Source organism: Myotis daubentonii, chromosome 9 (genome assembly GCF_963259705.1).
Source record: "Myotis daubentonii chromosome 9, mMyoDau2.1, whole genome shotgun sequence".
NCBI lineage: Eukaryota > Metazoa > Chordata > Mammalia > Chiroptera > Vespertilionidae > Myotis > Myotis daubentonii.
Genome location: NC_081848.1, coordinates 53,640,357 through 53,653,060, shown reverse-complemented (window position 1 = coordinate 53,653,060; position 12,704 = coordinate 53,640,357). Strand labels below are relative to the sequence as shown.

Sequence of the window (12,704 nt, the reverse complement as noted above, 5' to 3'; positions counted from 1 at the left end):
AGGAACCGGGCTTGTCTCACATCCTCACCAATGTCTGCCTGTGCTCACACACAGTCTCTGCCTTTGTCCCTTTTGTGTGCTATGTGTAAACTAACACTGAAGACCATACCACATAAAACCCTAGCGAGGGTCACCCAGGATACCCAAAGAGAGGCAAGTGCTCTGGTCTTACACACAGAATAGCTGACATGCCTTTAATGAAAAGTTATAATTGCTTTTATGCTGTGCAGTAATTAGGACAAAAAGGCCAACAGTTGGTATGACTGTAATTAGAGTTACTCCTTAATTGCTAGATGGAATATTTAGATTTCTGTTATCCCTGTGTTAACTCTCTAAAAGCTTTATCATCCCTGTCAACTGCAGCCTTGAGACCAGCCAGCAAAATCCCTTTCAGCCTGTAGGGAAAGCCCACTGCTCTCTCAGTCCTGCCTTCTTCCCTCCACACCACTTCCTCCACCAGAGGTCAGAAAGAATCAAGACCAGGATATTGGTCTGAAGGATGAAGGGGTCTGAGAGAAGAAGGATGTAGTCTCTTTTTATACACTATGGCCATGCTTTTAAAAAAATCTATATGATTTTATTGATTTGAGAGAGAAGGGAAGAGGGAGGGAGAAAGAGAGAGAGAGAGAAACATCAATGTGAGAGGGTAACATTGATCAGCTGCCTCCTGCACACCCACTACTGGGGATCAAGCCTGCAACCCAGGCATGAGCCCTGACTGGGAATTGAACCAGCAACCTTTTGGTACATGGGACAATGTTCAATCAACTGAGCCACACTGGCCAGGGCTGTGTCCACTCCTTTGCATGGCTTATAGTCTTTATCTCTCGCACACAGACACACACACACACAACTTGCATATACAGATTGAAACAACACACTCCACACATTGCCTTATACCACACTACATTCACCACCTCATTAACTACCTTTCCTGGCCTTAATTTCCTGCCTTTAAGCTGGCCTTCCCTATCTCAGACCCATCCCAATTCCTGGCTCTATCACAGACTCCTGCCCTGTTCATGGGTGAGCATCCACTTTGGTGCTAACCACTTTAGGAGCATTATGCCATCTGATCACAGGAAGGAGAAAACATTACTCCATTACCCATCTGAGGGAAGTGTGGCTTAGAGAGATCAAGCAATTTGTCTAAGGTCACACCGCTAGGTAATGGCGGAGTCAGGATTTGAACTCAGGTCTGTCTGAACCCCAAGTCTGTGCTGTTTCTACTATGTCACATATGCATATGACAGGACCTTATAAACTATAAAGGTCTTTTTCAATCTGAGTCAACATTACAAACCCTAGGAACTGGTATTTCTAATAAAAGGACTCCTGATAATGTTATTCACAGTGAGGTCTCAGAAATGCTACAAAATCTTGACATTCTAAAATGCCAAGCAGACATGTTTTCATGGGAAGTGTATACCAGCACCCTCCACCTCCATGAAAGCCACTAATTTCTGAAGGCCACACAAGGTCCTGCTCAGTGGTAGTCTCTGTTGTGGGTTAGATAAGATAACAGGGTCTCTCACCTGAGGTTGTCACTGCTTGACAGGCAGGGCAGATGTGAGTAAGCATGAGGCAGCCCCTCTCCCACTGCCCGTGGCACACCTGCAGCTGGATTTCCTGCACAGCATGACCCCTAGGAAATACCTCCTGAGGATTAAAATTTGAGCCACACAGATGGTTTGTTAGCAGGGAGTTCTTCTGGATGTCTGACCACAATGGCTCCCCTACATTAGCAGTTGGGGGGGGGGGAGAGAAGAGCCAGACACAATGCTGCCCTCACCCCATTCACACCCCAAGGGTGGGTCCAGGATAGGCCTGGCCGTCGAGGCTTCTGTTGGACAAATGAAGTGGACTCAGCTTGCTGAGGTGATGGAGAGGTCCTCATGGAGATGTCCAAATGGAGGCGGACCAAATACGCATCCAAGACCAAGAGGCTCCGCACAGCACTGGCGTCATTGGCAGATGCATTACCGGAAACTTCACGGGCATTTAATCTCCTAAGTGTTTCAGGGGGCGGTGAGCACTTCAGAGGCTAATTCATCATCTTTGTCTTCATTGCGCAGAGCTCTCTGGTCATCTTAAACCTCGCTCTGCCACAGGAAAGGGCCATTTGTTTCTTTAATGGATGCACTCTCGCTAGCTAAGTGGCTGCTCTGAGTCAGAGCAGAAAGCTAAGCCACCCTGAGGATGGTGGGAGCCGTACCTGGCTCAGAGGTCAAGGGTGTGGAGAAAAGGGTGTGGAGAAGATGGGATTGGGGGGTCAGGGTGGTTAGGGAGTGAAGCAGAAAAACTCCAGATTCAGAAAGAGTTTCCATCTGCTAGAACTTGATCACATTCTCTCCCCACTCTGAACCCCTCCTCCTTCAAGAGGGGCCACTCCTCATGATGAAACAAGGGTCTCTGCACAGAGCTTGGGGATGTCTGAGCTAGAGGGGTCTTGCCCCTTTTACAGGTAAGAAAATCCCACTCCAGAGATGCCCCACTCAGGGCTGTGTGCCACATTCAAAGGCCAAAAGTAATAATAACATTGATATGAGCTTTCATTTATTTAATAGTTTCTTTGTGCCAAGAATTGTAGCAAGAGTTTATAACCATTCATTTATTGAATTCTTATTTCAAATTTGTGAAATATCTTTTATTCAACCACATCCACACAAAAAAGAAAAGTGAGGCTTGAGGTAAAATATCTGAAGTTATATGATTATCATAATAGAGGAGCTTTGAACCCAGGTCATCTGACCCCCAAAATTCCTGTTCTTATTGTTTTACTACCAAATCTTGTATGAAATGACCAGAGTTGCCCACAAGAAGGAACTTGAAGGTGAAGGGACCTGATACTGTCAGGTAGATGACAGGCCCAGAAACTGACGGTGTCTAGCTGAAGAAGAGGAAGTGCCAGGCACATCACACAGAGCGTGCCCTCCACCCCACTCCCCACAGCCACGGGCTGGGCCTGCAATGTCCCCCTCTTTATCTGTCTGAACGGTCACACCTTGTTTCTATGGGGAACTTGTCCAACTCTACGGAGTGAGAGATTTGACTGGAAAGGAAGTCATGAACCACATCATGCATGGCTTGGGAAGCCAAGTTGAGGACTTTGAATAATTCACTATCCATGCTCTTCCTTGGAGCATCAAGCTTAAAAATAATAATAATATTCATCATTTATTGAGGACTCAGAAGGGCTAAGCATTGTATCGGGTTCTTTGCATGTATTATCTCACCCACCCTCACAATAACCCTGAGAGGTCAGCATTTATGTCCCAATTAATAGTGAGAACATCAACACCCAAGAGGCTGTGACTTGTCCAAACCACCCAATGAACAAATAGCCAGGATCCACCTCAGTCTCTCTGACTCCACAGCTACACTGCCTCCACTTCATGTTCACAGCAGGTGAGAGTCAAAGACCCAAGTCTAAGTCAGGCCAGGATGTAAATGCTGGCAGCTGCTTGCCAACCTTATGATAGGGGGACATCCTTTTTGAGCCTCAACACTCTTATCTATAAAATGGAGCAAATATTACCAGCCTCACAGAATTATTAGAACCCTCATAGGAAAATGCTTATATGTACTAGAAAATGCTCTCTGGATGTGAGTTTCTATGGTCAGCCATTCTAAGGATAAGGAAGAACTAATGCAGTGCCGTCCTGCTTCTTCCTTTGTATGCCCTAAAGAAGCACTTAGAGAACCTCATCACGGGGCCAACTTTGGGCAGAAGCCTTAAGAAATCCTGGGGAAGTATAAACATGGACCGTGCCCTGGGGGCTTGGGAGTGGGGCTGACATGAACTAACAAGGAAGGAAGAAATACCATTAGAATAGTCACCACTGCATTGTGAAGTGTGGCCTCTAAGAGCAGGAGGCCATTCCAGAGGCCTGGAGCCACCGGGAAGTTCTTTGCAGGGTTGCCGGGTGGGAGCTGGAATAAGAATCTATGGCAGTTTTACTAGGTGATGAGGCTGAAAGACACAGGTGGGGATTGGAGGCTAAGATGCAGACAGGGATGAGCCGGGTTGGAGGTTAGGGATCATCTAACTTAGAGCTCAAGCACCTGGTGGAATTTACAGAGCCCTGAAACCCACTTGATCCACTGCCCCACACACCTTTTGGTAGGGAAATGGGAGGCTGAGTACGGCAGAGGTGAGACAGGTCAGAATACCATAACCTCTGAGCTCAAGGCCTTTTAAAACCCCCTTGCTCAATATGTTCTAACATGTTTGGCAGTAAAGTCCTTTTTTCCCAACAAAACTTTACATGGATCTCAATCTACAAAATCATTGAGATGGACACAAGGGCTGAGGCCCAGAATCAAGGTTCTGACCCAAGCAAACCCTTATTTTCATGAAAGCAGAGAAGGGACAAAACTCACCACAGGGCACAATGTCAGACAGGCACCAATAAGAGCAGGACACAGACTTTTGGAGTAGGTCCAGGGACCTTCCCATGATGCCTCTCCCTCCTAGAATGGACAGTGTGAATGGAGACAGAGAAAGGCCCATGGTGGTTGGGTTGAGAAAAGGGGTAGAGAGTGGGCTCGTGGAGATGCTCCAGGGGCAAGGAGGCATGATGAAAACATTTCCGTTTACCTTCCTACAGGATGCAACCAGCAGGACTGACCAGGTGCTGCCAGGCCATGCTGTCCCCCCAGGGCTTAAGCCCTGACCCCCTGACCTGTCTTCACGGTGACAGGTGCTGTGCCTGGTCCCTCCCCAGCTTCGTGCCTGGTCCCTCCCCAGCTTCTCACCTGGTCCCGGGTATAAGGCGTGTCCACCCTCTGCTTGTCGCTGCAGGCTTCCAGGAGGACGCGGATGGCATTCAGCTGCAGGAGCATCTCGCAGGCCATCGTGTCGAAGAAGGTGATGTTGGCAAGGGCCGCAGAGGCCAGCAGGAAGACTTCCCCGGACGAGGCCTCTTGGCACAGTTCTGGATGGCAAGGAGGGAGAAAGTAGCTTCACTGAAAAGTGCTTTCACATCAGTGTTCTCATTTGGTTCCCACAATAGCCCTGGGAGAAAATCTGGGCAAGTGTTATAGCACCCACTTTACAGATAAGGACAGTGTTACTAAAGAGGGAAATGTATCTGTATAAGTGGTGCCGCTGGGATTTGAATCCTGGTGGGTGACTCCTATTCACTTCTTTATCCACTATGTACCAGGCACTACTGGGGTCTTGGGATGACACAGTGAACAATATAGATCAGGTCTTTGCTCCTGTTAAGCTCACATACTAGTAGTGGGCAGGAGAAAATGAGCTTTTAAAAAATTAATATAAATACTTGCAAATTCTAATAAATGTGAGAGAGAAAATTTAAAAAATGCTAAGAAAGGAGAAAACTAAAAGCCCAATGAGGTGCATAAGGAAGGTCTCCGGAAGAATATGACAACTTAGCCCTTAAGGATAAAATGGGACAATCATGAGAATATTTGAGTGAAGAGTATGTTCTGGGCCAAAGGGACAGCATATACAAAGGTCCTGAGGCAGAAAACAGCTCCTAGTCCATTACATCTCTAGTAATATACACTAGACTGTTGTTGCATTTTCCCTGAGAAAAAGGCTGAATTTAAAACATAAAGATTCTCCCTCTCCAGCTGCCATTAGCAGAGCTTCAGTGTTTCCTTTTGGTCACAGAGTAAGTCCTACACTAAGACCCTGAATGTTGGGTTCTTTCTCTCTGATACTAGTGGTCATAACCCAGACCTAACCATATTCCCTACTTAACCATCTATAATAGTAGATAGGTATGATGGTTCTCTAAGGCAGGGAAGACCTTCCCCAATCCCAGTATCCCTCCACCACCTAACACATTCCCCCATGGACTCCATTGGACCAAGAATGGACTCCTGCCTTAGAAGGCATGGGAAACTGTCCATGGTGCTGCCCGCCCATCCCAATGGATCTGACTTCTGACTCTCAGCTCCAACTTGACCATCAATTAAGATGTTTCCTGGGCCCAGGCCCTCTCCTGCTGATAACACCTCTATGAAAGTACAGGAGGAGAAGCCACGCTTCAGGAATAGGGTCCCAGGAGAGAAACACAATTTCAAAGACAGACTGAACTATGTTTTATCCTGATCCCTAGTTCTTGCTTCCAGACAAAAAGTCTGTACTTCTAGGTTCTGATATTGAAACTGGCACCATTTGGCACCTTCCGGGGCCTTACTATAAATGGACAGAAAATAACATTAGTTGAACCCCCTGAAGTGTGCCTTGCATTTTTCCGTTAAATTCTCAGCACCCTTAAAGTAGAAAATGCTGCCTCCATTACAGATGTAGAAGCTGAGACAGAGAAGCTAGCAGCAGCAGCCACCATTTATCTCGATTGCTTACTCTGTGCAAGGCACTCCATCCTCACAACCACCCAATGTTTATCACAATTTTATAGATGATGGAACTGAGGATTCAAATGTTAAGTGATTTCCCAGAATCGTGGAATTGAGGATTGTTGGTAACTGCTGAAACCTAGAATCAAAACTAGGGTTGCCTGACCCGAATGTCCCCATTTTTCTGTACCCCAGGGTGCCTCTTCTCTCTAGGCCTCTTTGTTTCATCCCAGTGATGCTCTTGCAGATCTGGGTTTCAGTTCTATCAGGAGGCAATGTCTGCTTCTGGGCATCCCTGCTCCCCACAGCCCAGGTGTGACCACTGAACAACCCGGAATCTTGACCTAACTACCCATTGGTTGGGAGAGCGGCTTAACCAAGGAGTCAAGAAGTTTATAATTCCCCTTTTCCAATGACTCCCTAGCCTCTGATTTTTGGGGAACCACTGAGGACAACCAACCCCTTCCAGGCCACCTGCCTACATCCAGAGTTGAGGTGAGACCTTAGAACTCAGTGGCCCACTTTGCTTCAAGTTCTCTTCTAGGTCTAACTGCCCACCCTCATTCTTATGCAATCACTGCTGCTGCCGACACAGCGATGAACACAGCCACCTAAGTGCCTTTTAATTTGGGTGCACATTTATTTGGTGCGCATTTACAGTCTGAGTCACCTGGGATGTGTTAGGAAGATTAAATGGAGGATTCCAGTGACTCATTTATAAATGTTTCCAATGAATGGCAAGAAATTGGAGGGCTATTTCCCACCAAAGAACAGAGCCCTGGCGTCCTGCCCAGCAGATATATCCCATCTGCTGACGCTCAGGGCAGACTCCACAATACATCTTCATCAGAGTGCAGTACGTAGGGAGCCTCCTCTTCCCCAGGCATAAATCCAGCCTGGCCAAGGAAGTAGGGATGGACATGTGGCAATAGTGAAAGGTCATTCAGACTATATATGATTTTTTAAAATTATTTTCCATCATTTATAAATTAGGAGATTTTCTATAAAACTTAGGATTTTTGTCTTATCTTTAAAAATATGTCTTTCCTACATGGCAAAAATCAACTGGGGTTTATCAGTGACTGACTCCTTGAGTCACAGCAGTGGTTTTCAATTCAATGCTGGACTTAAATCACCTTATGTTCTCCTTCCATCTGGTCTCTTCAACTCATTTCTGCTTCCTGCCTGGCTCTGGTGAATGACTGAACGTGAGCCTCCTGGCAGACGTAAATCCTGACTCTGGTGTGTGGGCCTTGAAGAAGTCCCTCCGCCTTTCTGGGCCTGGGTTTCTTCTCCTATAAAGTGGGCATTAAAGTTCATGACCTCTTGAATTCCCTTCAGTTACGACTTTCAACAACTGGGCTTCTGCATTTTCCCAGCTTTGAATAAATGTGCATGCTGGCAAACTGATTCCTCCCAGCCTGGCCTGTGGGTGCCACTGCCCCAGTGACTGGAATCAGCCACAAAGTCAACTTCACTGATGCCTCCTCTGCAAAGTAATTGTGTATCTTCAAACGGCAGCATGAATCCTGGAGAGGAATGGGTTTCAAACCCTTGTTTTCTATGTTGGGAAAATTGTCATGTGAGCCTTGCAATGGGATGGGGCCAGTGAGTGTCAGGACCTCACGCAGCGCCTGCACAGTAGCTATTTTCAAAACAGATGAATGAAAAGGTAAAAATCCAAACCCAAGAGCTCTGACTCCAAGTCCAGTGTTCTGTGTTGCACCTAAATGTGTGCCGCTCCAGATATTCCCAGCTCTGGTGCTAACCCTGCATTTTCTGGTAAAATTAATTGTCATTCAGTTTCAATAACATATGGAACTAGAAACAGTGGCAGACAGGGAGATAGAAGCAAAAACACAGCTTATCACCAGCACTCTAAAGGAAAGAACGTGGTTTGCAAAACCAATTTCCTGAGGATTGTTATCCATCCAGATGAGTTCTAGAATCTGCAGTTCTAGATACCGGGTTCTGGTTCTCCTGCCAGGAGCACACTTGTGTGAATGGGGGAACCTGGAAGAGTCAGTGCCTTGAGGCCCCATGACTGGAGAGCACTGGTGGGGTTGCAGGGAGTAGTGTGGGAGGAACCGGTGCTCTCTGAGAGGCTGTTGTCCCCAGTCATTGCTGCCATATTTATTGGCTACAGTCAACTGAGATTTCAGGAGCAAAGCCCATCAGAGTCTCTCTGGTCAAGTTTCTGAACCTCAAAATGTGAGCCCCTCTCCTTTCCTGGGGTCAGCCCTGGTCTCTGATCTGAAAGGTCAATTAATCCCAATCTGACCTCCATTCAAGGAGCTTCGGAAGGGCTGCATGCATTTTAACAGAAGACTCGATGACAGAGCTGTTTCAAGCCTGACTGACGCTTCGGTGGTGCCAATGATTGTCCTTGCGGAAGGCATGTGGGGCCAGCCTGATCTTGCTGTCCCTTCCTGAGGACGACTGCGGCAAGGCCCCTCCCTCAGCGCCCCGCCCCCAGGGTGACTCACTGAGGAGAGCAGTCACTATCTCCTCCATGCTCTCCAGGAAGCTGCTGAGGTGCTGCGTGAAGGGCAGGTGTGGGGAAGTGACCTGGGCGACCACAGCTGCGGCCTCAGCCCGTGTGGCCTCTGAGTGGCTGTCGTCGGTCAGGATGTCGGCCAAGCACAGAACGCCATCCACCTGCAGATGGAGAGAGGACATCCTATGCACCCGTGACAACACCACGCATGGCTCGTGACAGTAATGAGACGGAGAACCAGGCCCCGCATGGCCCAGCCCTGGATCCCAGCGACTCTGGAGGCCTAGCCTGGGCTTCACAGAGAGAAGGCAGCAAGCCAGGCATCCAGGGAGCAGGCCCTGGCCATCCACCACAGCAAACTGTCATAGAGCTCCCAGCCTGGCGCCCTCTTGCGTGTGTTGTATGACTTGGCATGAGTCACTTAGCTTTTCTAAGGCTCTGTTCTCTCACCCACCCACAGGGTGTTGGGGGGTTAAGAAGATGAAGCAGGTGATGCTGGATCTTGAAGAGACGCTCCTCACATGTTGGCTCTCTCCTCCTTACTTGGGTTAGCAGCAGGCTGAGCTCAACATCTCTCTTTCCCACCTTCTGTCACCATCCTCCCCCACCGACAGCCGGCTGCTTCCTGGAGGCCTCTCTCTCTGCCCAGCCACAGAGGAACAAACTTGGGCATGATGGGACATGAATGCCAGATAAACACTTCACTTCCCACCTGGCTGGTATGGCTCAATGGTTAAGCATCAACCTATGAACCACACCAGGAGGTCACAGTTTGATTCCTGGTCAGGGCACATGCCTGGGTTGTGGGCTCAATCCCCAGTAAGGGGTGTGTAGGAGGCAGCTGATCAATGATTCTCTCTCATCATTGGCATTTCTATCCCTCTCTCCTTATCCCTTCCTCTCTCTGAAATCAATAAAAACATATTTATTAAAAAAGAAAAAGAGTTCACTGCCAGTTCTGCCCCTGTCAGGCCTGCTCTTGGCATCATCATAATAGCTTCTGCTTATTGAATGTTCTATATGTTCCAGCTACCACTCGAAGTGCAGTGCATATGTTAGTACACTGATCCTTGCAAAAACCCTCTGAGGTCAGTGTTATTACCATATTATCCCCATTTTACAGATGAAGAAACTGAGACACAGAAAGGTTCATTGACTTGTCCCAGATCACAAACTCTGAAAGCAGTCGGTTTGAGATTTGAACCCACATGGTCCATAAGCCCATGGAAGAACCAGGGACCTTAGGCTGCCTTCTGAGAAGGGCCACCTGGGCACAGACCCTCTGGCTCCACCAGGGGGCAGCAGAAGAGGCTTTGAGGGAAAGGGGGGCAGTAACTTGTCAAGGTTACTCAGCAGTGCCACTGCAACCCCTCAGAGACCCCTGGACACCAGCCTGCCTGAGGCCCCTGCAGCTGGGAACCAAGGAGTCCCTCCCTTTTGGGAGCAGCGGGGTAGGGATGAGGCAGGGGAAGAACCAGGGAGAGGTGATTTGAGGAGATGCTCCCCACACCTGCTGCAGGCCTGGGGCTCCTGTCCCTACACCCTGACTTCCTGCCACTCAAGCCCAGCTCCCCGGAGGCCTAGGTCTTGTTTGACTAATTACCACCACGGAGTTCTGAGCCTCCCTTAAGTGGCTCCTGAGAGCTGTGAGGTCCATTAGCTCTGAAAGCCTTGGCAATCTCAGACTCAAAAGAGACAAATGTGGAAACCAGAGCCCAGGGAGCTGTCCTCAATAAAACTCACCTGGGTGTGCTCAATAAAAGAGAACAAACAGCAACCCGGCTGCCCCGGCAGGACTGAGTCCGTGCCAGGTGTTGACTAACAGGCCCTCAGAGACCGGGGCCTCATTTAGGCCTAGAAATAGGAAACAGCCCTATTATTGCCAAGAGAGAAACCTCTGAGGCCTGTCTGGCCTTCATCCCTTCCCTCCCTCCAGCACCATCTAAGGCTGTAGCGAAGGGGTCTCCGATGGGGGAATGTGTCAATCATCCAGTTTCCCTCATCTCACCTTGGATGCTGATGGCCTTACATCCCTGACCCAGCCGGGAATACAGGTCAGACCCAACGCCAGTCCCCGCCACGCGCTTGGAGATGAGCCACTCGGAAAACACCAGAGAGGCCAAGGAGTCGATGGTCCCCGCGGGCCTGGCGCCACCCAGGGCCTGATGCCAGGCCAGCTCCCCGGCCCAGAATGCTGCTTGGCAAACCCGCTGAGCACCATCTCCCTGAGCACGGATGGGTGCCAGCCCTCGCGCTGGAGCAGAGGGTCCGAGCGGCCTGGGGCATCATCCACCGTGACTTCCCATGAGGACGGGGAGGCCTTCCACAAGCCGCCCTGACTCCACGACCACACCTAGCTGTGGGAGGTGGCCCCTCCTCGTAATCCACAGCCCAGCAGTTTCCCGCACTGACCGGCCCTGGTTCCCCAAGGTGCGGGCCCGCTGCACCACAGGGGGTTTCCTCAAAGCACATTCCGGGGCCCCACCCAGACTTACTCCACTGGACTCCGGGGAGACCTGGGATCTGCCTTTTAACAAGGTCTGCAGCGAACTGTGTGCACCAGAAGCCCCGTGTAATGTGATTCTCGGCTCTCCTGTCTGTCTGTCTGTCCCTGTTCCGCAGGGAGCTCTGCGAGCCTGGGGACCGCAGCTTGTTCACGCGTGGCTGCTCCAGGCCAGGCACATAGCAGGCTCTCGGTAAATGGGGGATACATTGAAGAGAGTAAAACTTGACGGGGGACCCGAGGACACACCCAGACAAGCAAAGGTGGAGGGACCGCCATGAGGATGGAGGGGCGGCGTGAGCAACAGCCGCTGCAGGGAAGGGCCGCTTTGGAGAAGCAGGCAGCTCAGAGCATGGATTTGGCAGGTTCCTGAGCCCAGGGAAGCGACCCTCACCCCATCCTGATGTAGACCCGGATCTCTTCCCTGCCTTAGGTTTCCCAGAGAAGAGGACCTGGTGTTCGGCCCAAGCAACTGACCACTGTCTCACTTTCCTTCTGACTTGTTTTATATGCTCAGACCATTTTTTGTTAATTTACTATTATGAAACATGTCATCCCTTCCAAAGAGAGCATTTGCAAATTGATTAGGCATTCCAAAATAATAAAATAAACACCTATACTATATGTTTGTGTATGTGTCGAATATCTGGGAAATCTAATCTTAGGAATAAAATAACACCAGAATCCCCCTGGACATCATCCTTGATCTCATACCTCTGCTTCTCCCCCTGAATTGTGTGCTTGCCTTTCTCTTGTTTTCTTTAAAGATGTATTGCATGCATATGCTGTTCAGTTTACAAGGTTTTGAACTTGACATAAATGGGATCACACTATATGTAGAAATATGCTTTTTTCCTCAGTCAGCATTACGTTTGGGAAACTCCTTCCTGCTACTGCATGTGGCTGAGGCCACTGCTGCGGGGCATTTCATTGTCTAAATCAATTGCAATTGAATAGAGAATTCATTTCCGCATTCTCCAGTCTGGGGCCATTTGAGCCATTTCCCAGTTTTTGCTACAGTGCTGCCATAAATATTCTTCTAAACATCTTCTGGTACACACGGGCCAATTTCTCTGGTCGTTTCAGCCTAGGAGTGGGATGACCAGCTCAGAGAGCAGCGTGGGCAAACTACGGCCCGCGGGCCGGATCCGGCCCGTTTGAAATGAATAAAACTATTGAAAAAAAAGACCATACCCTTTTATGTAATGACTAGAGGCCCGGTGCACAAAAATTTGTGCACTCGGGGAGGGAGGGGGGGGGTCCCTCAGCCCGGCCTGTGCCCTCTCCCAGTCTGGGACCCCTCGGGAGATAACGACCTGCTGGCTTAGACCTGCTGCTGGGTGGCAGAGGGCAGACCCAATCCCTAGGTGC

General features: G+C 49.2%; 1 protein-coding gene across 1 annotated transcript in view; it reads right to left on the bottom strand.

Moving 5' to 3' along the window:
* The window catches only part of INSC (INSC spindle orientation adaptor protein), a 128,928-nt gene that overhangs the window by 15,923 nt on the left and 100,301 nt on the right, over positions 1–12,704 (bottom strand). The window contains exons 8-9 of the mRNA XM_059708990.1: positions 8,820–8,991; positions 4,759–4,937 (exon numbers count right to left, since the gene is read on the bottom strand). Coding sequence (XP_059564973.1) covers positions 4,759–4,937; positions 8,820–8,991 — 351 coding nt within the window. The remainder of the gene's footprint in view (positions 1–4,758; positions 4,938–8,819; positions 8,992–12,704) is intronic.